Below are 25,000 nucleotides of genomic sequence, written 5' to 3' on the forward strand. Positions count from 1 at the left end.
CATGTTTAATTATAGAACATAAAAGTCTCTAAAAACACAAATATAGTAAACCTCAGGAGGAATCAACGGTCCCTCCTTCGTGGGTGGAATCCCGTCACCCACGAGGACCGGTCTCTCCTTGCAGGAGCTCCAGGGCTGGGAGAGCCCCGAATGAGTGGAGAAGCGGGCTATTTAAGCCCTGCTTCTCCACTTGTTCTTCAGGTGCTCTCAATATCCCTAATTGGCCTGGGCCGGGTTGCCACAGTGTGTGTGTGTTTGTGTAGGCTTTTTTATGTAGTTATGTGTGGATGGTTGGGTGAAAGGGAGTCATTATTGTCCTCTTTATAGAAGGGGATTTCAGTCATTAGCAATGTGTGAGACGTTCAAATAGACAATTGTTATCTTGGTCAATCTGCTAAATACAGAGGCTAAATGTCTCTCTATCGCTCTCTCGCGCTCTGTGATGCACTCTCTGTAGCTCAACCTACTGCTCTACTACATGCAAGAAGAGACTGATCAATGTCTTTATTTCAAAGTAATGATGTTATTCCTTAACATCGCTGTGTCAAAAGGCGTGTTTAAATCCTCAGAGTCAAAAGGGCACGTGTTGGTGAAGAGTCTTGCTGCTGTTTTAAAAGGAACCCGGGTTTATTTTGAATCCAACAGCAGCAGTGTTTTTCCATGTTTGCACACGTCTACAAAATAAAACCCTTCAGTTAGGCAATGTAGGACTTCCCTTTACCAAATATTTCCCTCACTAAATACATGCTGAATACCAACATGTTATTTTTAAACAAATCTTTTTAACGCATTTTGTTGGTGTTGCATTTCCCTTCAATAACAAAACCCACATGGGCAAAAGGAAAAGCAGTCAATGCAAAAATGTATACATACATGTTTTCCTAACCTAAGAACATTTGAATATACTCCAAAAGGCTGACCTCAAGCATCCAGATGTTTTAACTGGTTGACCAAACCTCTGCTTTCATTTTTTTTTTTCAACTGAAACTATTCATTTGATGTACGGATGTCGTTTCTGTGAACGATTGCAGCACAATGGTTGTAACCATGGAGTACAGGCCGGTCCGAAGGCTTTGGGGACGCTGTTGTCCGATCTTGTGTAAGATGTTCAGCCTCTTGTCACCACTGACATGCAAGGCAAGATGTGGATAGTGCAGTCCAAGATTTGTTCACACATGATGGCCCGTTGCTTTAGTTTAGGTACAGGAAGACAGCTGGCGCTCTGAGGGCCCAGGGACAGCCCCGCTGACCCTGGGGACATGTCACCTCATCATATTGATTCATCAACCTGTCAACCTATCAACTCTCTCTCTGTCTCTCTGTCTCTCTCAATCTCTCTCTCTCTCTCTCTCTCTCTCTCTCTCTCTCTCTCTCTCTCTCTCTCTCTCTCTCTCTCTCTATCTTTCTCTCTCTCTCTCTCTCTCTCTCTCTCTCTCTCTCTCTCTCTCTCTCTCTCTCTCTCTCACTTTTTTCTCTCTCTCTGTCATCAACAATGTCTCTCTAAATGAAAATAAATCTCTCCCTCTCTCTCTTTTCTCTCTCTGTCATCAACAATGTCTCTCTAAATTAAAATAAATAAACAAATTCATTAAGAACATTTTGTTTCCTAATCTTACAAATGGTCAATCTATCACAGTTGGCTGGTGGGATGTAACCACTTTGGGCTGGGATTTCAAGACCCAGAAATTATGTTTGTATTAGTTTTGATGTTGTTATGCTGAAGTTTTAGTTGAGGTTTGCTGTCAGAGAGCTGTATTCCATCAGCCTATCCTTTACTCTCCAATCACCCCTGTAAATGCTAATGTCTGTTGTTATTGCTATATGTAAAAACTGCTATTTGTATACATATCGGCTGGCCATCAACAAATAAGCAAAACAGGAACCCTTGCACATTATTCCTGGTAATACATCAAGCTGTGTGTGTGTGGGTGTGCGGTTATGTGCGCGAGTACGTTTGTGTGTGTGTGGGCCTGCGTGCATTCATGTGTCTGTTAGTGTGCAGGCATGTGTGTTTACTTGTGAATGTTTCCCTCTGCCACCATGGGCCTTCGTGCCAGTGTGATTCAGCATGTGATAGAAACCCAAGGCAAGGCTGACTCTGGGGTACCGACCTCCACGTGTCACATGATGATGAGCCTTAACCCTCTCTCTCTCTCTCTCTCTCTCTCTCTCTCTCTCTCTCTCCCTCTCTCTCTCTCCCTCTCTCCCTCTCTCTCTCTCTCTCTCTCTCTCTCTCTCTCTCTCTCTCTCTCTCTCTCTCTCTCTCTCTCTCTCTCTCTCTCTCTCTCTCTCCCTCTCCCTCTCCCTCTCTCTCTCTCCCTCTCTCCCTCTCTCTCTCTCTCTCTCTCTCTCTCTCTCTCCCTCTCCCTCTCCCTCTCCCTCTCTCTCCCTCCTCACCACAGGGGGTGCCGAGCCGTGAGCATGCAGCACACGTCCTGCACCGAGGACCGGATCCAGCACGCTCTGGAGCGCTGCCTGGCCGGGCTGAGGAGGAGCCCTGCGTCCCCGCAGCAGACACACGCCCACGGTAGTCATAATAATCATATTAATCATCAGTTTATGGAGGATAATAGATAGTGAGTATGCGTGTGTGTGTGTGTGTGTGTGTGTGTGTGTGTGTGTGTGTGTGTGTGTGTGTGTGTGTGTGTGTGTGTGTGTGTGTGTGTGTGTGTGTGTGTGTGTGTGTGCGTGCGCGTGTGTGTGTGTGTGTGTGTCTGTGTGTGTGTATGTATGACGGGCATTGCCCCCTCATCCACTACAGAGTAGGGCGAAGCTAAAGTCAAGTCCCACGATTATTCATGTGTCGTATAAAGGTCATTTTGGCGGCTCCTCGGGGCCTCTTATGAAGGTGCTTGCAGACCGCCCCGACAAACACAAGCACCACCCCCCGGCTCCAGCAAGTCGGCCCGACACAGAGCCGACAGGTTTGCAGACGATATACTGGTCGAAAGGAACCGGCCCGCAGCCATTCTTTTTCTGGGGGCTGATGTTGCTTTGCTCGGTGTTTGTCAGGGCCGTCTGCAGATACCTGAGGGGCGATGGGGCGTCACTTTCCAATCATATTCAGAGATATGTCAGAGGTCCAAGGACGACAAGCAAAAAAGATTCAAAGAACGGCAGCGTGTCAACGGAAGGTAGCCATGGCAACCGTGGCAGCAACAAAGAAAACGGCACATCCTGCCTTCCTCTTTATTATTTTAAAGTCAGTTAGTCAGTTAGAATAAAGCTAGCTGTTGTTCATGTCTCACATGTTAACCCAAAGATCAAATGTTCGTGTCGCCCACATGGGTCACATCTCTGCCTTGTTGTTGTCAGCACCATTGAAGGCAAATGAGAGGTTGCGTGAGTCAGTCAGTGCCTCTGAATCTCCATACATACTGCCCGGCATGCGAGAGTACTCTGTACAATGTCTGGTGGACACTACAGTCTCTTTGATACACCAAGCAACGCAACATCAACTGGGTCGGCTTAGCTCAAGAGGTAGAGCAGCAGAGTGTTGATGCGTCCCTGATAACTGCTCCTGACGACCCTCCCGTCGCTGTGTCGATGTGTGTATTCATCGCTTTGGATAAAAGCGTCTGCTAAATGCCCTAATTGTAATTGTAATACCCACAATGCATTTCAAGCACAATACCTCAACCAAAACTGTTAGAATAAAGATATTAGAATGACATAACAGTGATTATAGTTAGAATCCGCTACAACCCTTGACAACAAGCACCAATGAACAGGTAACAAAAATAATATATAATTATATATATATATAGTATTCATATAAATCATAATTCTAATTTGTATCATTATTATTTCAATCAAACGTAGACACAACATACATTGTTTTCATGGATACGATTATCACTTGAAACATAAAACAACAGCACGCCAGGCAAACTGCCATACGCGTGTTTATCGCTGAGAGGTATGGTGTAAGCAGGAGGTTGTGGCGCAGACCTCAGTTTGTGACTAATTATGACCTCGAGAGCTATGGGGCTGCCACTCATGGTGGAACCACAGAGAGAGAGATAGGGCGAGAGTGCAAAACCACCGCCTCAGTTACCAATATGTCGAGCACTCGTGGATCCACCTGAAGGGAGAGAGGGCCGTGCAAAACAAAAACGTTATGAGCAATTACTGCTTTTGGTTCCCCAACCAGCGTATGGATTGATTCATACCTATACCAACACCTGTTGGTGTATTTTCTGTCAGGTGTTCAGTCATAAGAAACAAGTTGTTGAGCAGCATTGGGGGTGTAGGCTCAAGTAAATGTGCAGCATTCTTTTCCACACTAAGATATATTAGCTGCTAGCTCTCAGTGAAAGTTTCTACACATTGCATTTGGATTCTTAACAGAGAGTAATAAATGCACCTTATTGTAGATAATTGGACTCCTGTACCTTCACCGCATTACTTGTTAGCAAGGTGACTTTCTTTTTGAATCAGGTGGCTTGAGGTTTCCGTTTTCTGTCAAGAAAATAGTACTATCTGAGAATTTGAAACTAGCTGCTCATTCTTCTGCCAACCTTAAAACTGCTCGGTTCTCTTTTCCCGCTCAGTATTTCCTTAGCCCTATACTCCACTATAACCAAATTACAGAGATACCATCATTTCCTTCTGTAGAACCACACAACACTGCTTCCTTTAGCATTACTGTTGCACACACCTCAATAGAAACAGATACATTTACAGTGAATAACACATCTGAAGAAGATGTTTGTTATGTTGAATAAGTCAATATATAATGTGTACGATTTTTATGTTTTATCCTTGCATTTTAGTGAAACTTTCATTCTTTATCTAAATTGTGTTTATGTTTGTTTTTGTGTGTTTGTGTGTATGTTTTTTGTGTGTGTGTGTGTGTGTGTGTGTGTGTGTGTGTGTGTGTGTGTGTGTGTGTGTGTGTGTGTGTGTGTGTGTGTGTGTGTTTTGTGTGTGTGTGTGTGTGTGTGTGTGTGTGTGTGTGTGTGTGTGTGTGTGTGTGTGTGTGTGTGTGTGTGTGTGTGTGTGTGTGTGTGTGTGTGTGTGTGTGTGTAGCGGCGACGTGTTCGATGAACCGCTGGAGCTTGGAGGAGCTGGTGAAGAGAGACCCCGAAAACTTCCTCATCCTCCTGCAGCAGATCATCAGGAAGACCAGAGAGGTGGGAGGTCCAAAGTCAAAGGCCACGCACAGAACTGTGTCCAAAATGTTATTTTTGAATTGTGTCTTTAAACTTGCCACAGTAGAAAGATCTTCCCAGCCAAGCAATTGTTTCAATATAACCTTTTTTTTTACCAAGTCGATCTGTCTTTGGGTGGTGGCCGGAGTTTATTTTAGACCGTACAATTCTGTGATGTGATATGATATCAGGGGGATAGAAGTGGGATGAAATCTGAACCAAAGCCACCACAGGGACGAAGCGTGTTAACATCCCTGTTGATTTGCTCAACGACCACCATAGTAAACATTCTCTATGTGTTTGTCTCTCTTCTCTGCTGTGTGTGTGTGTGGGGGTGTGTGAAGGTCCAGGAGCACTGTCAGTATGAGCTGGTGGCTCCCCTAGCGATCATGTTCTCCTCCACCCTGCTTCAGGTAATAGAGGAAATGACCGATCTTCAATATTAACCTTCATATGCGTACAACCCTCAGAGCCCACATGTACATCTTACGTTTTCTAAACGTGCACATTTTAATTAGGATTTGAACTAGGAACGATCCATGGCACTACCATGTAACCCGCTAAATCCCATTTCACAAGAAACAAGTTGTTTTAGCATTTGAGGTTTTCCTTTAAATGACCCCCCGGCCCCCTCTGCGTCCGCTCCGACCGCGAGTCCACAGTGAGCGGGTTGCGTGACGCTGCTTGTCTTGTTGTGGGTGCAGACGCCCTTCTGTCCCCCAGACGCTGAGCTGCTGGAGGAGGCCATGCAGGTGTTCCGCCGGTTCCTCACCTGGCCGGAGCCCTACTGCAGCGTGTGTCGGGACCTGCTGTCCACCCTGCAGCAAGAGCTCAGGGCACCAGGTACTCACACCGCTCCGTCCAGACCTCTCTGTCTGTCTGTCTGCGTGTCGGTCTGTCTGTCTGTCTGTCTGTCTGTCTGTCTGTCCTGCTTGTCTGTCTGTTCGTCCTTGTTCGCTCTCTGGGTCTCTTTGTCCGGCCGGCTGATTGCAGCTCCGTTCGAATCCTTGGCCTCAATGCTCACCAAATGTTTCGCAGTTGGATCCAAAGGGTTTTCGGCCTCAACAGTTCACGTCGTGGCCCATGTGACTGCTGAGATATGTGTCAGATCTACAACCCTGCTTTAATGCGTCACCTTCTGAGGTCAGATCTGAAGAATTTGTTTGGGATATCGTCCCTACCTGCTGGCCAGGGTTGTCAGTGCATTCAGAGATCAAACATAGATGCCTCCATGCAGATGGATGCTAGTATTGTACCAAAAGTAGCAATAGGAAGAAGAACCATTATCTGGCAAACTTGTCCCCATGTGGTCGTCACAATGCAGAAAAGAGAAGTCGAGGTCAGTTTCCATTGTCATATTTCCTAGAATGGGGAGTGACAAAATAGAATTACAGAAGTGACATTTACCGATATGTTTACACGTTAGTTATGTATAAAAACTAGGAAGCATCAATGCCAGTGAACATAAATCATAAAATCAAGCTTAAAAAAATGCTGAATTTGCAACTTTAAAAATACGTTTGTGTTCTACACATGTTCTAACACATGTTTATGTTGGCAGCCTAGTCCGGACGAAAGTTATTTTATTTTCCAAATACAAAATTCTCTTGGTAATTTGTGTTGGATAGCCATGACAAAAAAAAATCTATCCAAAGATTGCACAACCCCATTCCAACCTCTTGACCATTGTATGAGTTTTCATTTGTTCATTGACTTGGGAATTTATTTCACTATATGGAAATTCAAAGGACAATGCAGATTACTTTCATATTGTTTCATTATAAGATAGCTAGCTAACTTGAATCTTCCAAACCTTTTGTTGACAAGAGGTATTGGAATCAAGTCCTCTTGGGTATCAAATACATTTAAACCTAAAATTGTTGTCTTCTGTTCCTAGGGATATCGTTCAACAGACTGGTGAGAGAGGAACAAGGACTTAACACCCCTGGCTTCCACTCCAAGACTGTGTAGGTTGAAACCACCACCTTCAGACTTTGGCTGTGATAATCTATTGTCTGATTTGTGAGATTACTAATGATGTTTGCAAAGGAGAGTCTTGAACGGGGTTCACCATAAGCCGCCCAAGGTGCACAAAACGCAAAGGATTGACTGCGCAACTTCGTGGTTGTGATCACAGGTTGTCAGGGGACTGGTCGCTATAGGGCTGCACCATGATGACAGTGAATATTATTGTGATTATTTTGCCCGGTATTCTGACCGCGATAATTCATTGTGATTTACGGATTATTGTAACAACACAGTGTTTTGTGATGAGACACATTCCCCGCCCTTCTTTTGCCTGTTTATTGACATTTAGAATAAATTCATACTCGGAGTCCGTCAAAGGTCAGACATCTGATATCTCATGTGGTTTGAACTTTGAGCACTCTCAGTAAAGTTCCCTTCCAAATAAAACATGACTCACTGACTTTGTATGAGACTTAACTAGTTCATATCTGAAGGATTGTTGATATTCTGGGGTTCTTGTGGTGTGTTCATGATGCATTTTGCATGATGTGCCCATATATAGGTCAGGCCAGGGTTATTTTCTTCCCTCTCACACTTACAAATTATATATTTGCAACGCTATATTTAAGTGCTGCATGCAACACATAATTGTTGCATGCACCCTTAAAAACCTCTTCCACGGCAGTGCTTCTTGGTCTTTCAACGCATAGCAGGCCCTAAATAGTTCCTGGTAATCTAGGAGTGTGTGTGTGTGTGTGTGTGTGTGTGTGTGTGTGTGTGTGTGTGTGTGTGTGTGTGTGTGTGTGTGTGTGTGTGTGTGTGTGTGTGTGTGTGTGTGTTTTCACATATATGCATGGAGATGACATCGTCAACACATCTCTTTAAAGCTAATGCTACTCAGCTTTATTTGGATAGTGTAATCGTAAACTGAACTTTCAGTAGCAGCTGATGTTATAGCGCTCTGACAAAAAAACACAGGCAAAAAGCACTCCCCCTCAAACACACACACAAACACACACACACACACACACACACACACACACACACACACACACACACACACACTGTTCAATATAACATACAACACACACACACACACACACACACACACACACACACACACACACACACACACACACACACACACACACACACACACACACACACACCCACACACACACACACACACACACACACACACACACACACACACACACACACACACACACAGGGCCGTCGGACTGCGGGGACAAAGGGGACAGTTGTGGGGGGGCCCAAGGCAGAGGGGGGGCCCATGACCAAAAAAAAAAAAAATGTATCTTACCTTTTTTTTTTTTTTAACCACCCCCACGTAGTAAGAGAGTTTTAGGTAAGCGAGTAGTATCCGAATGTCTTCTACTTCCGGAAAGATTTTGAGTAAGCATCGCCAGCTTACTAGACGTACTCAACTGCCCCAGAATGCACTGCGTCTTTTCAAAAGAACAGTGGAAGCAATGGCGCTAAACGGGGAGCCGCAGCAGCAGTGCTTTTAATAATTGTTTAATAATTGTTTTTAACATATCACCGCAAATCCTTAGGTTGAAGATGTACTGTGACGTTAAATGTGACGTTTATATATTTATTTATAATATTTATTAACGGCGCACGGCCGGTAGGTTATTGACACGTCATTTGATTCACGTCATCTGAGGTGGTTAAGTAAGGACGGTCTTCTGAACGTCGATTACTCAAATGGATTACTCAATCATTATTTAAGGATTCGAGAAGTAAGCCAAATATTTAGTAGGTAGTAAGCAAGTACGCAGTTTCGAACACACCCTATATCTATGATGCGCACGGTAGTGACGTTGAACTTCTTCGGCAGCAACAGTTATACATCCGTTGGATATCCGTTGGTTATCCAATACATGTATTAAATGTTTTATGTTCATAAGAACCCATATTTCTTTTTATTGTATTTATTTACAATCGTGTTAACTTTAGTATTATACTGATTACTTTTTGTTCAAAGTTCAAAGTCTGAAAGGTTTCTTTCCTTGTTCAGCTAAAATCAGTTTTATTTTTAAGTGGCAATGTACAATTATTTGTTACGTCAAATATCCTGCCACAATTTATAAAAAATAAACGTTATTTTTGAATTGCAGTCACATGTTTTTTTTTTAGTGTAGAATTCTGTTCTTTTTTACACCTCACACATCACACATATCAAAAACCTATCTCATATTCAAAGCTATCTAAGATATCAATAAGCTAATGTTGCAGCTGAAATGTTCTCCACATCACAAGACATGATATGATACCATCTTTTAAGCACAGTAATTGTTTGTTGTCCCAACATGTCAGTAGAACTACGCAGAAGTCCTTGTTTATGGTAGGAAAGGCCTGTGTGTAAAAAAGCGAAGTCTGAACTGAAGCTGGGTAGCTGGTTTTAGCATAGTACTGGTGCACCCCCTGTAATCTCAGATGCACCCCAAGGCATTCTGTTCTGGAACCGGGCCTGGCACACACACACACACACACACACACACACACACACACACACACACACACACACACACACACACACACACACACACACACACACACACACACACACACACACACACACACACACACACACACACACACACACACACACACACACACACACACACACACACACACACACACACACACACACACACACACACACACACACACACACGCAGCTCTAGGAAAACGAGCCCTTGTGACCTGTGTCTCCCTCTGCAGGACGGTGCTGCTCATGACCCCTGGTGAGGTGCCTCCAGAGTTCCTGTCTGTGGGCCGGCAGCTCAGTGGCATGCAGCACTCCCCCAGGGACAGCTTCATCACCCTCATCAAGCACGCCTACCAGTCGGCCCTGGGCGCCAAATACCCTCTAGCCAGCCTCCACAAAGCCCTGCAGGTGGGGAGGGCTCTCGCACGTCACGCCGCAGCTTCAAAGCAGCCGCAGGAAAATTACATCGATGCTGAGTTTGAATTCGAACTGTTCTTTATTTTCTTCTGGGCGATAATGGGGAGAGTAAAACTGCTCCCTCTGTTGGTTGTGTTTAAACTCTCAGGTGAAATGCAATGATTTTCCCCGCTGAGACGTTTAAAGAAAATTACATTATAGGCTGAATTGCTAAATGAAAGTTATTAGGGCGCACTCACACATATGTTGGCGTTTTTGCACTTAAATAGTTAATCCCGTTTGTAGACTACACTCAGAGTCGTCATTCATAAAATTAAAGAAATTCGGGAGTAGTATGCAGAATATTCTAAAGAGGTCTAGTCTCCGGGCTCAGCCCTGCCTTCTCCAGTGAACCAGTGCGCCATGACGAACGGGGAATTTTTGATCAAAAACTCAACTTATATAACACCAACGTGAACCCACTCGTGAACCGCTTGCCCAACATGTTTATTGTTTAATTGCAAAGAAGGGTCGCATGGACTATACGTCATCCAGCACAGGTTGTGTAACCGTGCATGATTGCGTGTCGGCTCATTCGCATCTGGAATTGAACTGTTGCCTACTTGAGTACGGTTGGCGTGCTCACACTAGCCAAACGATTTAGACTTGAGCACGGTACAGGTGTGAAATGGACTTGGGCACGGTACAGATGGCCTAGTGTGGGTCCATGAATTGTAACGAAATCATGATACAAATAAATCTATATATATTTATATATACATATATTTTTATCTATAATAATACAAAATGTTGAAAAACCTCCTTCTCAGGCCAAAAGCGTACAGGAGCTTGGCGACATTTTCTCCCTGGTAACTGATGTCATGGAGACCGCCGCCATCATGGCCGACCCACAGGAAGGCTGTGATCACATCATCCTGAGCCTGGAGAGCCTCTGGGAGAAGCTGGAGGTCCCAGCCTCCAGTGGGAGACCGTCTAATGGTAGGAGGGCTCGGCTCGTCTTGTACTGATTGAGGCGATATAATGACGATCAGCAACATGATATAAATGTACCATTGCATGCCACCTACTATGCCATCCGTTGGTCGAGATTGATGACTCTTAATAAGAAAATAGTGTCTTTCTTTCAACACTACTTCTGATTGGCTTATTCTTGTGTACTCTCTCTTTCAGGCGCACTACAGACGATCCAACTTCCGACGCCCAAGTGTTTCATGTTCCCCTGGGAGAAGGACAACTTTGGTAGGACTTTGATTGAATCAACGATCCCAAAAATATCCTGAAATAATCGGTGCAACTTCAGCTTTTTCGCAGAGTCAATAGCGTACGTCTGTCAGGTCATGGCTCCGACTCTGGAGCCGCTAGTCATTCGCTGCCATTGGAGCGTTCACCAAACCTTCTCCTCGCTCTTTGTCCAGATGTGCTGAATGTGCTGGTCGAGAACGAGCACGACCTGGAAGACCTCCACACCATGGACTGCCAGACGGAGGAGGAGGAGGAGGAGGAGGAGGAGTGTGTGTCTGGGGACGACGAGGAAGGGGATGAGCCCCCAGAGGACATCGACTTTGAAGTAGACGCGCCCATCTACCCCCACAAACGCAGCGCCGGTCACCGCGCCTCCACCATCTCCACCGGCTCCTCCCTCTCCACCTCCTCCACCTACTCCACGCTGTCGGCCGCCTCGGGGTCCTACGCTCCCTCGCTCTCCTCCGTGACCTCCAGCACCGACAGCGGCGTGGAGGACGCCGACGACTCCCCGCCCTCCTCGTCGCCCTCCTCGTCGCCCGTCTCCGAGAAGTCCTCGCCCAAGCCGGGCAAGTCCCCCCTCAGCCACTACCTGCTCCGGATCCTGGTGCGGCCCAAGCGCCCCCGCCGCCTCAACAGGGCCAGTAGCCTGGGCAACCCGGAGTCCAAGAACCTGCTGGGGACGCGCACCCAGCGGTCCTCCTCCCTCCCCCAGCAGGTGGATCGGCGCAGCTCAGAGGCTCGGCCACAGCCCCAGCCCCAGGCTCCGGCCCTCCGGCACGTCTGCTTCCGCCGGAGGCCCATCCTGAGCAGCGACGAGGAGGCCAAGAGCACCACGCTGCGGGTGGTGGTGTTCGGGGCCGACCACGCCGCGGGCAAGGTGGCCCGGGCCTATAGCCGCCTGCAGCGGAGGGAGGGCGCCTGTCCGCACCTCAGCAGGCTCTTCAGGCTGCAGTTCTACTTTGTCCCCGTGAGGAGGGACTCGGGGGCCCCGCCGGAGTCCCTGAGGGCCCCGTGTCCCTGGGTCCAGGCGGGCTGCCCCCCCCATGGAGCGGCGACGTCTACTGTAAGTGGGATAAAAGCTAAAGGCACTCATTGTAGGGCTTGTACATCGGAAGGCGTTGTGGGATTTTTTGTGAGTGCCCAAAAGAGTATGTAGCACTAATGTAAAACATAGCCCAGGATAATGTACTCATCTTGGACTGCTCAAGACTTTGTTTTGACGTAATGACAAATCATTTAACAATTAATTATAAATTTATAAGTCATTGCGATGTGACGTCAACATGTACAAGCCCTTTACAGAAGATATATGAATTATTTTCGCTCATTTGTCGTAGCTCACTGCTGAATGACATTTGTCTTCATCTGCAAATGTTTGTCACCATATTGTTAAAGTGTAAGGGGAACTTTGTTGTTCCACATAAACTAATCGGGTGTGTGAATGACTTTTTGTTCCTGTTGTAGGACCCTCAAGCATCGTGGTCAGAGGACAGTACGAATGATATCGCCCACCTCTTGGGCTTGCTGGACCCCTGGTACGAGAGAAACACACTCAGCCTGCTGCACCTGCCCGCCAACTTGGTCTGCCAGGTACTTTTAGTCCCCGTCCCCCCCCCTCCCCCCCTCTCCAGCTCACAGCAAGGGGCTTCAGTTCATGCTTGAGGCCACGTTCAGAGTTTTATGAATTGGGCCCATTTCTAATTAACCATGACCCAAAATACGCAAGTATTACAAAACCTCAGAAAGATAACACAAACCTATGAAATCAGGAAGTGCGGAGTGTATACTTAGCTTTATCTGATGTGCTCTTCCAGGTTATAGGGGTTAAACACACACTTATGCCGATAAAGGAACTAGATATTATTTGCGTCGTGTCACTTAGTGTGTCTGTGGTTCCGTCTGTCAGAACTAGGAGACCGTAGGAGACTCGTTCCACCCGCAATCATGCAGCTCCATTGTTCTGGTGTGAGACCAAGAAACGTGACTAAAGGGGTGACTCGTGTTGTGTTGTCCCTTGCAGAAAACCTCCAAGAAGGAGTCTCAGTTGCATGACGGTTCGTATGAGTGCCGGCTCCCCATCCTGGCTGACCTGGTTCTGTATTACTGTCGCCAGGCTACACGGCCCACTCTCATCCAGCTCTATCAGGCCGAGGTTAGACACGCACGCACGTACACACGCATACACACACTCACGCTCACACTGTAAACATGGTATATGTTTGGATGCACAAACTGTGTATGTTATATATATATATATATATATATATATATATATATATATATATGTATGTGTGTGTGTGTATATATGTGTATTTATGTTATAGTGTGTTGAAGCTAGCATAAGCTTGTGCTCTGGTGTTGTGGCTAATGTTAGCTGGTGTCTCTAATGTTGCTGCTAACATTAGCTTGTGCTCTGGTGTTGTGGCTAATGTTAGATGGTGTCTCTAATGTTGCTGCTAACATTAGCTTGTGTCTCTGGTGTTAAAGCTAACATTAGCTTGTGTCTCTGGTGTTAAAGCTAACATTAGCAGGCGGTGAAAGGAGGACAGAGGTCTTCATCCACTCACTGGAGCTGGGACACACGGCGGGTACCCGAGCTGTCAAGGCCATGGGTAGGTCAGAAACACACACACACAAACATAAAAATACACTGATTGTGAAAACTCCTAACCACTCCACATGTATATATGCACACATGCATACAGATTTATACACAGAGCAATCACGCACACAGCGGCCAAATATAACTTAAAAGTCTCAGTAAGGTTTTATGATGGAACCCAAGGCAGTGTATTTAGTACTTGAGTTTCTTTAGTTTAGAAATCTCTCAGTAAAAGTCCTAATGTGGACTTTTTTTCTATGTGTGCAGTTTATTTTGTTCATGTTCTTGTTGACACTAGGACTTATTTTGTTGTTATATTTGGTTTTGTTAAGGAAAACTTCCATTTAACATGCAATGGCTTTAATTAGTGTCACATGTGTTCATCTGGAAGGTTCTGCAAAAAAAAGGTTTGGCATCGATGGAGACCGAGAAGCAGTTCCTCTCACGCTGGAGGTGCTTTACAACAAGGTAAGACGGCCACTTGTCTACCGCTGCCTGAGATCTAAGGTCATTAAAGAAGGCGCTCTTGAGCAGAGCGCCTTCGCGCTCTGCTCAAGGGCGAAGGCAAGAGTTTTAAACTCTGCAGTGTCACATGCATGGGCGTTCTTTTGCGTGGATGAGAAACTGCAGTAAAAACAGTTAAAGGGGATGTATCTTTTTTTCCATATAGACAGGAGCAACATGCAAAGGCCATTTTGTTCCTTGAACCAACTTCAAGGAACAAACCAAATTAGTCACAGATATTAAATGGATGTTACTAGTGTCACATTTTCACTGGCCTTCATGCTGCTCTCTACTGTTCACTGTAGAATGTAATGTTTTAACCCTGTTTTCAGCGTGTTTGTTACGTTGAACGTGAGACATAAAGAGATTAAACATTCGTCTTTTTTTGTGGGTTTCAAACATTTAAAAAACCTGCAAATATGCGCTAATAAATAAGTTACAAGGGTATAACTGACCTTGTGATCTTTATGTTGACTATCAGGTGGTAGTTAGTGGGCGGAGTAATTGGAAAGGAGAGACCAAAGTGTGCACGTCATTGAACCTGACCAAAGCCTGCAAAAACCATGAGGATCTAGGTATGTAGTTACCAATGGCAACTGAGCAACTGTTGAACAGGAACAAGGGTAAACAGAAGCTTTCCCGTCAATATTATTTAAATTATTTTTGATGTATGGCACTTCATAATTAATGAATGATTTCATTGCAGTTATTAATTTGTATCACTCACTATAAATATTAATATTCTTATTCCTTTTATTATTATTATTATTATTATTATTATTATTATTATTATTATCTATCTGCATATACATGATCATGTGCTGACAAAAAATAACCAGTGTTGTAAAACCATTCTTTCCTAATAATGTTTCTTATAACCAACCAACCTGATAATGTTGGTTGAGTCCTGTCTAAACCCGTCTGCTGGTAATGCTCTCCCCCAGACCCTAAGATGGAGTCCCTGCTACTGAGTATGACTGAAGTTCTGAAGAGACAAAACTGTAAAGCAAAGAAGAGCTACAACCAGGTAAGATGTCAGTCACGTTCTTTGACATCATGTCTGTCTATGTATGTGGATGTGGTTTGTGGGTTTCAAGATGTCGCCAGTATCAAACTGCAGCTGCCTGCATACAGATTGCACATCGTGTCGTACTCTGCATGTTTATATTTAGACGTGGCGCGGCGGATGAGGAACAATATCTCATAACCAGAGAAAGAACTTCACCTGTTGCACAGGCACTGCAACAGAGACTGTCGTGCTTTCAGGGGGCCCTTAGACAGTACATTAAAGGGGAACCGTCCCACTGGGCTATTTTCTAGTCAGTTTCTGCAGAAAGATCATGGAAGGTTGGACCAGTGACATCATCGGTACAGGATGTGCGATCTCCAAGTGGAATTGGAATCAATTATATAAATAGTCAAACTTTTCAAAGATTTTTCATCAACTCGTGTGTTAAGCAATACTCTCTTATATTTTAACATAGACGAGCTACATTATTAACTGTTAACCTTCAGCCCCATAAGCACTGAACTACGTTTGACCACAGATCTTTTGGACCCTTTTGACCGTTTCTGTTGTAGTAACACAACAACCCCACTAGATGGTAAATTTTCCTGCAATGATGAAAGAGTCTGCATGGACTCCTGAAGGCTTTTGACTGGCATTTAACAAATACAAAAGAAATCCAGTAGCACTACTATAATTAATCATACATTGCTTATTATTTGAAGAAAATACGGTTTATCGTACTAAATAGCTAGTCAAAATCGATTTGAATACATGCTGAAAATTACTCTTGGAGTATTATAATTTAGTATTGGGTATAATGTGTGAGCTTGCTACATTTTTTGTTTTAGCTGCATACGTTCGTATTTTGTGTTTTGTTGGACTTTTGTCCTATACTGTTGTGGTCATTGTAACACATTCAAGCATTATATTTAGGCCTACGTTGTAAGCTGCTTTATTCAGAGTGACTTCCAATAGTGAGCCTGAAGTTGTCAACAGAAAGTCAAACAACAATATATTAGTGAAGAATTCCTGCTGGAATAGAAGCCTAAGAGAATGCTTTTGATATTATTTGCCGATGACAATTAATACAAAACAACAAAGGGCTTTTAGTCTTAGTTTTATCGGTAGTTGGCTGATTGCCATGACAAATCTTCTTGCAAGCTTATTCTGACAAAGGGCGCGGCAGGAAAGCATTTTAATCTTTTTAATCTTCATTTAATCAAAAACTACACCAGATTGTAGATTGAACAGGGACGTTTAACTTGCGCGTTTTATAGGCCGTTTTGTGGAGAAATCTCCAATCACTCACTAATTGGGGTTCTATGGTGCGCAGCCTTATATATCCGTTACAAGGTATGTTAAACCGTGCTATATCGCATTTTAAGTGTATGTATATATGTCTAAGAGGAACAGTTCGAAAAAGCGTTTGCCTGAGAATGTGACTGAAACTGAAACCACGCTATAGATTTGGTTTTGTTTGGCACATGTCAAATCTTGTCAGAAAGCAGTGGGGGAATTTCGCCTTCATACCTTTCTGCTTAACGCTTTCGTCCAGAAGGCTTTAGGAAGACATGTGACGCAGTATAACTTTAGAAAGGAAGTTGTGGTTTCTCTGTTGTTGGATGCATGGGTCAAATGCAAGAGAGCGGGGTAAGTGTGCTGTTAAATTGCTCATCTTTAAGTCATTAGGTTTAGGCAACACAACTTATTGGTTAGGTTTATGCAAGATTACTTATTGGTTTGATATAGGCCACACGAACGACCTGGCTACGGTTCTGCAACACAACGCAAAGGAATGATGTACACAGGCCGCCTGGAGAACGGCAATCTGACAATGTAATGATATACCAAATGGTAAGGCAGTACAAACAGATTACCGATACAGAGAAAAATAAAAAGCATCAGAAGTAGATTGGATAGAAGAATAGTAGAAAACCAAAAAGAATAAGCAGCAGCTCAAAATGAAATGTGATTGGTCCTCCGCAAAATCAGCAGAAGGAGTATCCTTGCATGCATGTCGGAACCCGATAGCTCAGTAAACATTAATGTGAGGGCAGCTGCGAGTTAACACAGTGTGGTTGGCTCTGCTGTGTTTGTCCCCAGTCTCTGAGCACATGGGAGGTGAAGGTGGACAAGGTCCAGGTGAGCGGAAGTGAGAACACAACCTTTGCTGTGTGTCTGGACCAAGACGAACGCAAGGTCCTACAGAGTGTTGTCAGGTAGGCACTCACACACACACACACACACACACACACACACACACACACACACACACACACATAGACACACACATAGACACACATAGACACACACACACACACACACACACACACACACACACACACACACACATAGACACACACATAGACACACACACATGTATACAAAATGGCAGACATCACAGTGAACCCAGCGCTGCCTCTTTACCGACAAACATACATGCACAGACACACTCACACACATGTATACAAAATGGCAGGCATCACAGTGAACACAGCGCTGCCTCTCTGTCCCGTCCAGGTGTGAAGTGTCCGTGTGCTCCAAACCGGACAGCTGCACGGACTGGAGGCAGGCCCGTGTGCTGTCCCCCCAGATCCGACCCCTCAACCCCACCTTCTGCTCCCTGCTCTGCCTGCCCGTACACACCTTCGTCGGGGCTATGCCCTGAAGACACTCCCCGGGCCACTCCAAATACACTGAGGGGGCTTCGACTACGGGGGGCCCGACGGACGCTACACTATTTCACTTTCCCTACTTCCCCTCGTGGAGGACAGTGCGGCCACGTTGGACGCCATGGCTGCTCAGACTTTACCTCCCCCTATTAGGAAAATACTCAAGCTCAAGTGTCCACGCAGCTAATGGAGAAACTGGTGAATGAGTCAATGCACTGAGTTACCTGATTAATGCACATGTGGGACCTATGGTGGAGCTTTATCCATAGACTGTATAAAAATTATTGTGTGTCGATTTTTGGGGCTGATGTGATGACGCATTCACAAAAACCTTTTGTTTGTTAAAAAGTTTTATATAATATATGTTTGGGAAGCGCAAGCGAAGACAATAAGTCCATTATGCTTGTGCCATGTTGTGTTCTAGTTCAGTGGACTGGCACCACGTTCAGGGTGACTTCTGTCCCCTAGTGTTCGGAGAAAGCCTCCAAGCTCTGGGACCAACAAAGAGCAAGCATATAAAGAGTGTGATTCAACACATTCATGGAAAGACATGAACCTCTCCATGTGTTTTGTGGTGAAGCTCTTAGATATCCTAGATATGAATCGGGATTAGCAGTATTCACCCTTTTATACGAAATGTCAAAGTAATTTGTTAAAATTGTATATATTCTAGATATATTGTAAACAGTGTGTTTTTTGGTTGTTTCCAATGTGTTTCAATGTGCTTCCTAAGAGTTCCCCTTTTCTTTAAATGACCACTTCTTCAGGAGAAATGGGCCTGCAATAATTATTTTGACCAATAGAGGACTCTGTAAATGTTGTACCAAATTATTTGTAATTTATTTTCAATGGATTTTTGTACTTTTTAATAGCTCAGTTTAAAAATGTATTTGTTTGAATGTAAAAATATAACCTTGATATTTAGGCATATTTTAATACTATACTAGAGAGGTTCTTCAATTTTACTAGGATGAAAAGTATAATGTACGCTGTTCCTACTATATTGAATAAATTAGTAGTTTAACTATGCGGCAGCTGAAGCACCTACTTTTATCAACTCTTACTAATGGTACTGTTTTGTTGAGTTACAGTAACTTTCTCTAATTTCATTTGAGGAACAGTCGATCTCTACATTGATACTTTGTAAGATGTACAGTATGGATATTTATATATACATAGGTCAAATTTGTGTACAATAAATAAAGTGAGTAAAATCGAGACGCCACTATATAATGAATGTATTCTCTAACCGCACATGGAGGAACTGAGACGCGCCATTGGATAATTGTAACGTACAAGTGGTGGGCGTGGTCCCGCGGAGACCAGCCTGGGTGTCCACAAAGCACGCGAGTGCTTTGTGTCAGTCAATGACAGTTGGAAGTGGAAGTCACTTCTCCTCACGTCTTGGGACTTTTATGACAACATAGGGGCTTAATGAAAATCGTAATACCAGGTACGTACCTAAAGAAAAGTCGGTATATAGAATTGAAGAGACTCATAACATAATAGTAATTCCCCGAGCTACAGTATAGGCTTTTAAATGTTTTAACTAAAATAAATCCTGCACTCGGTAACTTACAACGCAACACCTTGTTTACTAATAGTCAAACATCAGTTGTCAACAGCTATGTTGAGTCAATAACGATCGATATCGTGTACAATTTCACGACGATATCTACAAATTGTAATAAATGTTTTTTTAAATTTATATTACTGACGTTAGTTACTTAATATTTGTTAACATCTAACCTTATTGTCTCACTACATGGCTCATGGTTTACATGAGGTGGCTTAGACAGTATGAGCTGTAGAGGGAGGATTACTGTATGTCCATTCATTTGTAGCTTATGAATGTGTATCAACGCCAACATCATTCTAATCCGCGTTACCCGTCAGGTACTTCATAATCGTTAGGTTCACATTGCACAGATGTTGTACAGCATGTGGTGATTGGTGATGACTTTGTAAGCCGCAAAGTAGCTTCCAAAGACAGTGAGTCAAAGAGGCGTCTCCGTCTGAGAGAATGCCAATGTTTGGTTTCACTTGCTGATGTGACTCAAGTATCTGCTGTGTCTAGGCTAGGTCTAAAAGCAGCTCTGTACACCCCCCCAACTTCCTTGTTTTAGAGCCGAGCTTCCTGGTGCTGTTGGACAGTTTCAGGGGATGCACGGCGTTTGTAGCGACCGTTTCCGCGCGCGTGTTATTACGGTCGGCAATGGACTCCTTTGAACCTTCCTTGGAGACTTTCTGATCGCCGTTATCTCCTTCAGTGCTTCGATTTGAGATTTATGGCCACACTTAAAACTGCTGCTGCAGGGGTCTTGATGACATTTCGACACATACTTAAGAGGGAGTCAGCTACTTCAGAGCACCCGATCGGACCGCTTTGGGTTATCACAATGATCCTTTTAGTAGAACAGTGAGTCTTTTGTAACAAAATACACACAAAAAAAAACCGTTTGGATAACTTTTGTTACTTATTTAGGCATCTCCCTTAGGGTGAAACTCTGTCTGAGTTTGAATTCATCTAACAAGTGTTAGTTATCAGTTTTATTGCGGCATTATTTCCACATCAAAATATATTATATAGGGTATGAAATGTTACAAAAATAAACATAACGTTATCTTCTACCATGTTGTGCAGGCCTCGTTTGGTCTCATTTGCATATATGCGTATGCCAGTCAAGATGAGCCATATAATTCCAGAAACCCCAAACCGTCTTTTCTTAACTAAGAATAACCCATCTTCTTAGGCTACTCATCTAACAACTTCATTCCCACAATGAGCTTTATTTAAGGAGCGCACGGCCACAAGTAGACACCAACACTCTTTTATTGGCCGGTTAGGAAAATAAGCTGCCAAGATACGGCGTCTAGACGTTCTCCATCATCACTGTGTCCTCGAGCTGTCCCACACCTGTCACTTAGCCAAAACCATTAAATGTGACGCACTGCATATCCCATTCCAGAAAGACTGGATGTCTCCAAACCCGGTGACCTCCCTGTTTACCCCCGTGTCGCTGTCACAGTCCTGACGTTAGCAGCATCGCAGATCATGTCAGGGGACCAAGGGTTGTGATTCACAGTGGGACCATCATGGGCCTGATTTGGACAGCACAACAATAAACCTCAAGCAAAAGCCGTTTGTTATAAACAAATCAATGCGGTAATGTTTTCGATTCTCTGGCAAAAACGCCATACAAAGTTTGGGCTTTTGCCCAAACTAAAAAAAATGATAGAAATCCAACCAAAATTGGCAGGTGATTTTACTTACTGGTTTGAAAGGAGTTCATATTTCCAAAGTCACATGCGTCCTACGTTATTTTCTGACGCAATACTGCCAACCACATGGGTGGAAATATCCACCCATGGGGATATTTTTGTCTCCATGGCGACTTTATTTGGGTGTGAGCAAATCAGCCGGGGTCCATATGCCTGGGTCATGTTGGTTGCAGCGATATGCCAGAGGAAAGACTGCGGCGCGACCACATGTTCCGAGCTCGATCTGAGCCGGCTTGAAAGTTGTGTTTCCACTCACGTCAACTCTTGCGTTCCTCCGTCGGACAGAATGACTTATGAATGGCCTTAGTGATACTAATTTTTATCTTCTAGATTTTGTCTAGAGATGTTTTACTACTGAAGTGTTGGTTGTTTCTGAGTCGTTTATTATGTTCAGGTATGGGATTGTGTGGAAAGCATGTAGGGCTACTGGGTGATTCCAGGATAACCTATGGCATTAGACACATTCAACAGCGTTTGTCGATCGAATAAAATGTACTATACAACAATACCATATTTAGTGGTGCAAGTTTCCCAATAATAGCCTAGCTGTTACCTGTGTATATTAAGCATTTAGGGCGCCATTATTCAATTCAATTCAATTCAATTTTATTTGTATAGCCCTTAATCACCATTACAGTCTCAAAGGGCTTAACAGGCCAAATATTTGTGACACCCCCCTTTACCCATGCCCCCACACGAAAGAAATCTTGAGAAGAAACGCATAGTAGGAGATCCCTTCTTCCAGGGATGGTCAGGAGTGCAATGGGTGCCACAATTGACATACAGGTAAATACATGCACATCATATTAAAATGGTGATGGGGTTCTGGCCGGTTATCCATGAGGAGAGTCCAGGCATTTAGTCCAGTACCCGCAACACGCTACAGACAGAATAGTGAATTAGAACGGAAAAGTACATAGTGGGAATGTATAATGTAATAAGAAAAGCACAAGCAAACAGAGTGGTCTTCACTTCGCATCTGTCGTTTTTACACTCCAAATGCAAGATTGTAGAGGTGCGTTTTGAGCTTTCCTTTGAATAGCTCCACAGAGTCAGCTTTCCTGATGGCAGCCTATTCCATAGGAAGGGGGCTCGATAGGCAAACGCTCTCTGTCCAGCCGATTTCTTTTTAACCTTCGGCAATGAAAGAAGGCCGGCTCCCGAAAACCGGAAGGACCGAGAAGGATTATAAGGAATGATCAGGTCCTTCAGGTAGGATGGAGATAATCCATGCAAGGCTTTATAGGCTAGCAGTAGCACCTTAAAGTCTGATCTGAAAGTTATTGGTAGCCAGTGCAGAGAGGCGAGAATAGGTGTGATATGATCAAACTTTCTCTTTCTGGTCAGCAGTCTAGCTGCCGCATTGTGTAGCAGCTGTAGACTTTTTGTGGTAGAGTTCGGTAATCCCAAGAACAGTGCATTGCAATAGTCCAGTCTTGACGAAACCAATGCATGAATCAGTGTCTCTGCATCCGCTGCAGATAACATTGGTCTGATTCTTGCAATGTTTCTCAGATGGAAAAAAGGCAATTCTAGTTATACTTCTTATATCTTGGTCAAAGCATAGTTGAGGGTCAAACAGGACACCAAGATTTTTGACGGACGCACTCTGTGGGATGGCAAGGCCATCCAACCACAGAGAGACATCCTCAAACTCTTCCTGGCCCCGCTTCAAGCCGATAACTATCAGCTCTGTCTTCCCAGTATTAAGCTGTAGGAAGTTTTGTGACATCCAGCCCTTCACAGCAGCCAGACAGGACTCAACCATTTGAATCTGGGCCGAGTCCCCGGAATCTACAGGAATGTAGAGCTGGGTGTCATCCGCGTAGCAGTGGAAACTAATTCCGAAGCTGCGGATAACGTCGCCCAGGGGAACCATGTAGATTGCAAAAAGTAATGGACCAAGGACCGACCCTTGTGGTACGCCAAAGCGTAATTTACAGTGCTTTGATTCTGAACCCTCATGAAGCACAAATTGGGTTCTATCTGTGAGGTATGATTCAAGCCAACCAAGAGCCGTACCCCCGAAACCAACATAGTGCTCAAGACGGTGAAGAAGAGTGCTGTGGTCGAACATGTCGAACGCAGCGCTCAGGTCCAGCAGCACAAGCATTGAGCTTGTATTTTTATCCAAAGCAAGAAGGATGTCATTTACAACTCTTGTAATAGCAGTTTCAGTTGAGTGGAAATTCCTGAACCCCGACTGGAAAGGTTCGAAGAGATTGTTACTCGTCAGATAATCAACGATTTGCTTTGCTACAATCCAGTGGTTTGCATATTTCCGAAGTTTAGTTTTGGTCATACTTTATTTTTAATGGATTTAAGTGTATTGTTTTTGTGTTTGCATTTTAGATTTGTATTATCTTCAGACTTTAAAGCAAAGTGCTCATTTTGGGGGGGCGGTTGATTAAACAGGATCTGCAGCAGTGGTCTCGCAATTCTAGTTATACTTCTTATATGTTGGTCAAAGCATAGTTGAGGGTCAAACAGGACACCAAGATTTTTGACGGACGCACTCTGTGGGATGGCAAGGCCTGTCTCTGATTCAGACAGGGAAAGATACACAGTGGATTTCCCTTTAAATAATGTAATATGCATTATTATAACTATTCAAATAATCGTTGGGAAAACCATACAATTATCCACGGCTTGAAATTATGTATTTGTGTGTGCTCTTACTATGGCAATTAAAGTCTTCTTCAGATGTGTTTTCATGTCTGCAGTGCAACATCAGTATATAGAACATAACTTAAGACACACACTTACACACGCACACACACATACAAACACTTTTTTCACAAACTGTTCTTTCTTCTCCAATCTACACTGATCCTATGTGACTCCAATGAACTACAAACATTTGTGTACACACACACTTTTTTCACAACCCGTTCTCTCTTCTCTAAACTCAAGAGATGTGTGTACACATGCACACACACCCACACACACACACAACCCCCATGTGTGCGTGATCTGTAGAAGACTTCCTCATATTGTTTGGTGTGTTGTTACAGGAACACTATGTGATTGATATCCTCTTCAGTTACACCAAAGTAGAAAATATCTGTTTGTTTTGAGGTGAGTTTGATTGTGTGTATGTGTTGGTGGGTTATGGTAGATGGGCGAGTGTTTGCGTGGGGTGTGAGTGTGAGTGTGTGTGAGTTTCAGTATACAAACATGCCAAAGTGTACCTTTCAGTTAGATGAGAATACATTTTGAAAGGTCTTCTTGTTTCTGTTGTAATGAAGTGCCTTTAATGCAGAGTATAACATTGTATCTCTTTGTAACCAGTCTTACCACCTCTGAAGTCCCCCAGGGATGTATCCCATCATGATCATTTCAGTCAATAAGATGTCAGAGGGGGCGTCTTGGGTCGTCATGGACTCCACATTTTAACAACTGAAGAGCTTTTGTTCAGGGAGAAATTCCCCCGTCTTGCAACTTTTGTCTTGTTACTTGCCCTTTTTTTCTCAACGTCAAAGATCTCTTCTACATTTGTACATTCCAATCTAAAATATCATCAGAAAACGTTACAAAACGTACAAAACTACCCAATGCAATAATGTGTTGCTAGCTCCTCCCCCAAAAAAGTCGTTTGAGTTTTATACTATCAGCACTCTGCATGTCTAC

The 25,000-nt window shown here is 43.9% G+C and overlaps 2 protein-coding genes across 3 annotated transcripts in view; both read left to right on the forward strand.

Moving 5' to 3' along the window:
* The window catches only part of pik3r5 (phosphoinositide-3-kinase, regulatory subunit 5), a 27,131-nt gene extending 7,825 nt beyond the window's left edge, over nucleotides 1-19,306 (forward strand). The window contains exons 2-18 of the mRNA XM_030350967.1: nucleotides 2,403-2,527; nucleotides 5,032-5,135; nucleotides 5,498-5,566; nucleotides 5,858-5,996; nucleotides 7,051-7,120; nucleotides 9,873-10,047; nucleotides 10,866-11,034; nucleotides 11,227-11,295; nucleotides 11,472-12,364; nucleotides 12,766-12,891; nucleotides 13,322-13,453; nucleotides 13,820-13,913; nucleotides 14,295-14,371; nucleotides 14,889-14,982; nucleotides 15,352-15,434; nucleotides 17,520-17,635; nucleotides 17,937-19,306. Of these exons, the coding sequence (XP_030206827.1) occupies nucleotides 2,422-2,527; nucleotides 5,032-5,135; nucleotides 5,498-5,566; nucleotides 5,858-5,996; nucleotides 7,051-7,120; nucleotides 9,873-10,047; nucleotides 10,866-11,034; nucleotides 11,227-11,295; nucleotides 11,472-12,364; nucleotides 12,766-12,891; nucleotides 13,322-13,453; nucleotides 13,820-13,913; nucleotides 14,295-14,371; nucleotides 14,889-14,982; nucleotides 15,352-15,434; nucleotides 17,520-17,635; nucleotides 17,937-18,084 (2,664 nt within the window). The 5' untranslated portion in view covers nucleotides 2,403-2,421 and the 3' untranslated portion in view covers nucleotides 18,085-19,306. The remainder of the gene's footprint in view (nucleotides 1-2,402; nucleotides 2,528-5,031; nucleotides 5,136-5,497; nucleotides 5,567-5,857; nucleotides 5,997-7,050; nucleotides 7,121-9,872; nucleotides 10,048-10,865; nucleotides 11,035-11,226; nucleotides 11,296-11,471; nucleotides 12,365-12,765; nucleotides 12,892-13,321; nucleotides 13,454-13,819; nucleotides 13,914-14,294; nucleotides 14,372-14,888; nucleotides 14,983-15,351; nucleotides 15,435-17,519; nucleotides 17,636-17,936) is intronic.
* Nucleotides 19,307-19,432: 126 nt separating this feature from the next.
* pik3r6 (phosphoinositide-3-kinase regulatory subunit 6) overlaps nucleotides 19,433-25,000 on the forward strand; it is a 19,575-nt gene continuing 14,007 nt past the window's right edge. For both annotated transcript variants that reach the window (XM_030350968.1, XM_030350969.1), the window contains exon 1: nucleotides 19,433-19,541. The gene's annotated coding sequence lies outside the window, so the exon portion shown is untranslated. The remainder of the gene's footprint in view (nucleotides 19,542-25,000) is intronic.

This window comes from Gadus morhua, chromosome 3, assembly GCF_902167405.1.
Source record: "Gadus morhua chromosome 3, gadMor3.0, whole genome shotgun sequence".
Classification (NCBI taxonomy): Eukaryota; Metazoa; Chordata; class Actinopteri; order Gadiformes; family Gadidae; genus Gadus; species Gadus morhua.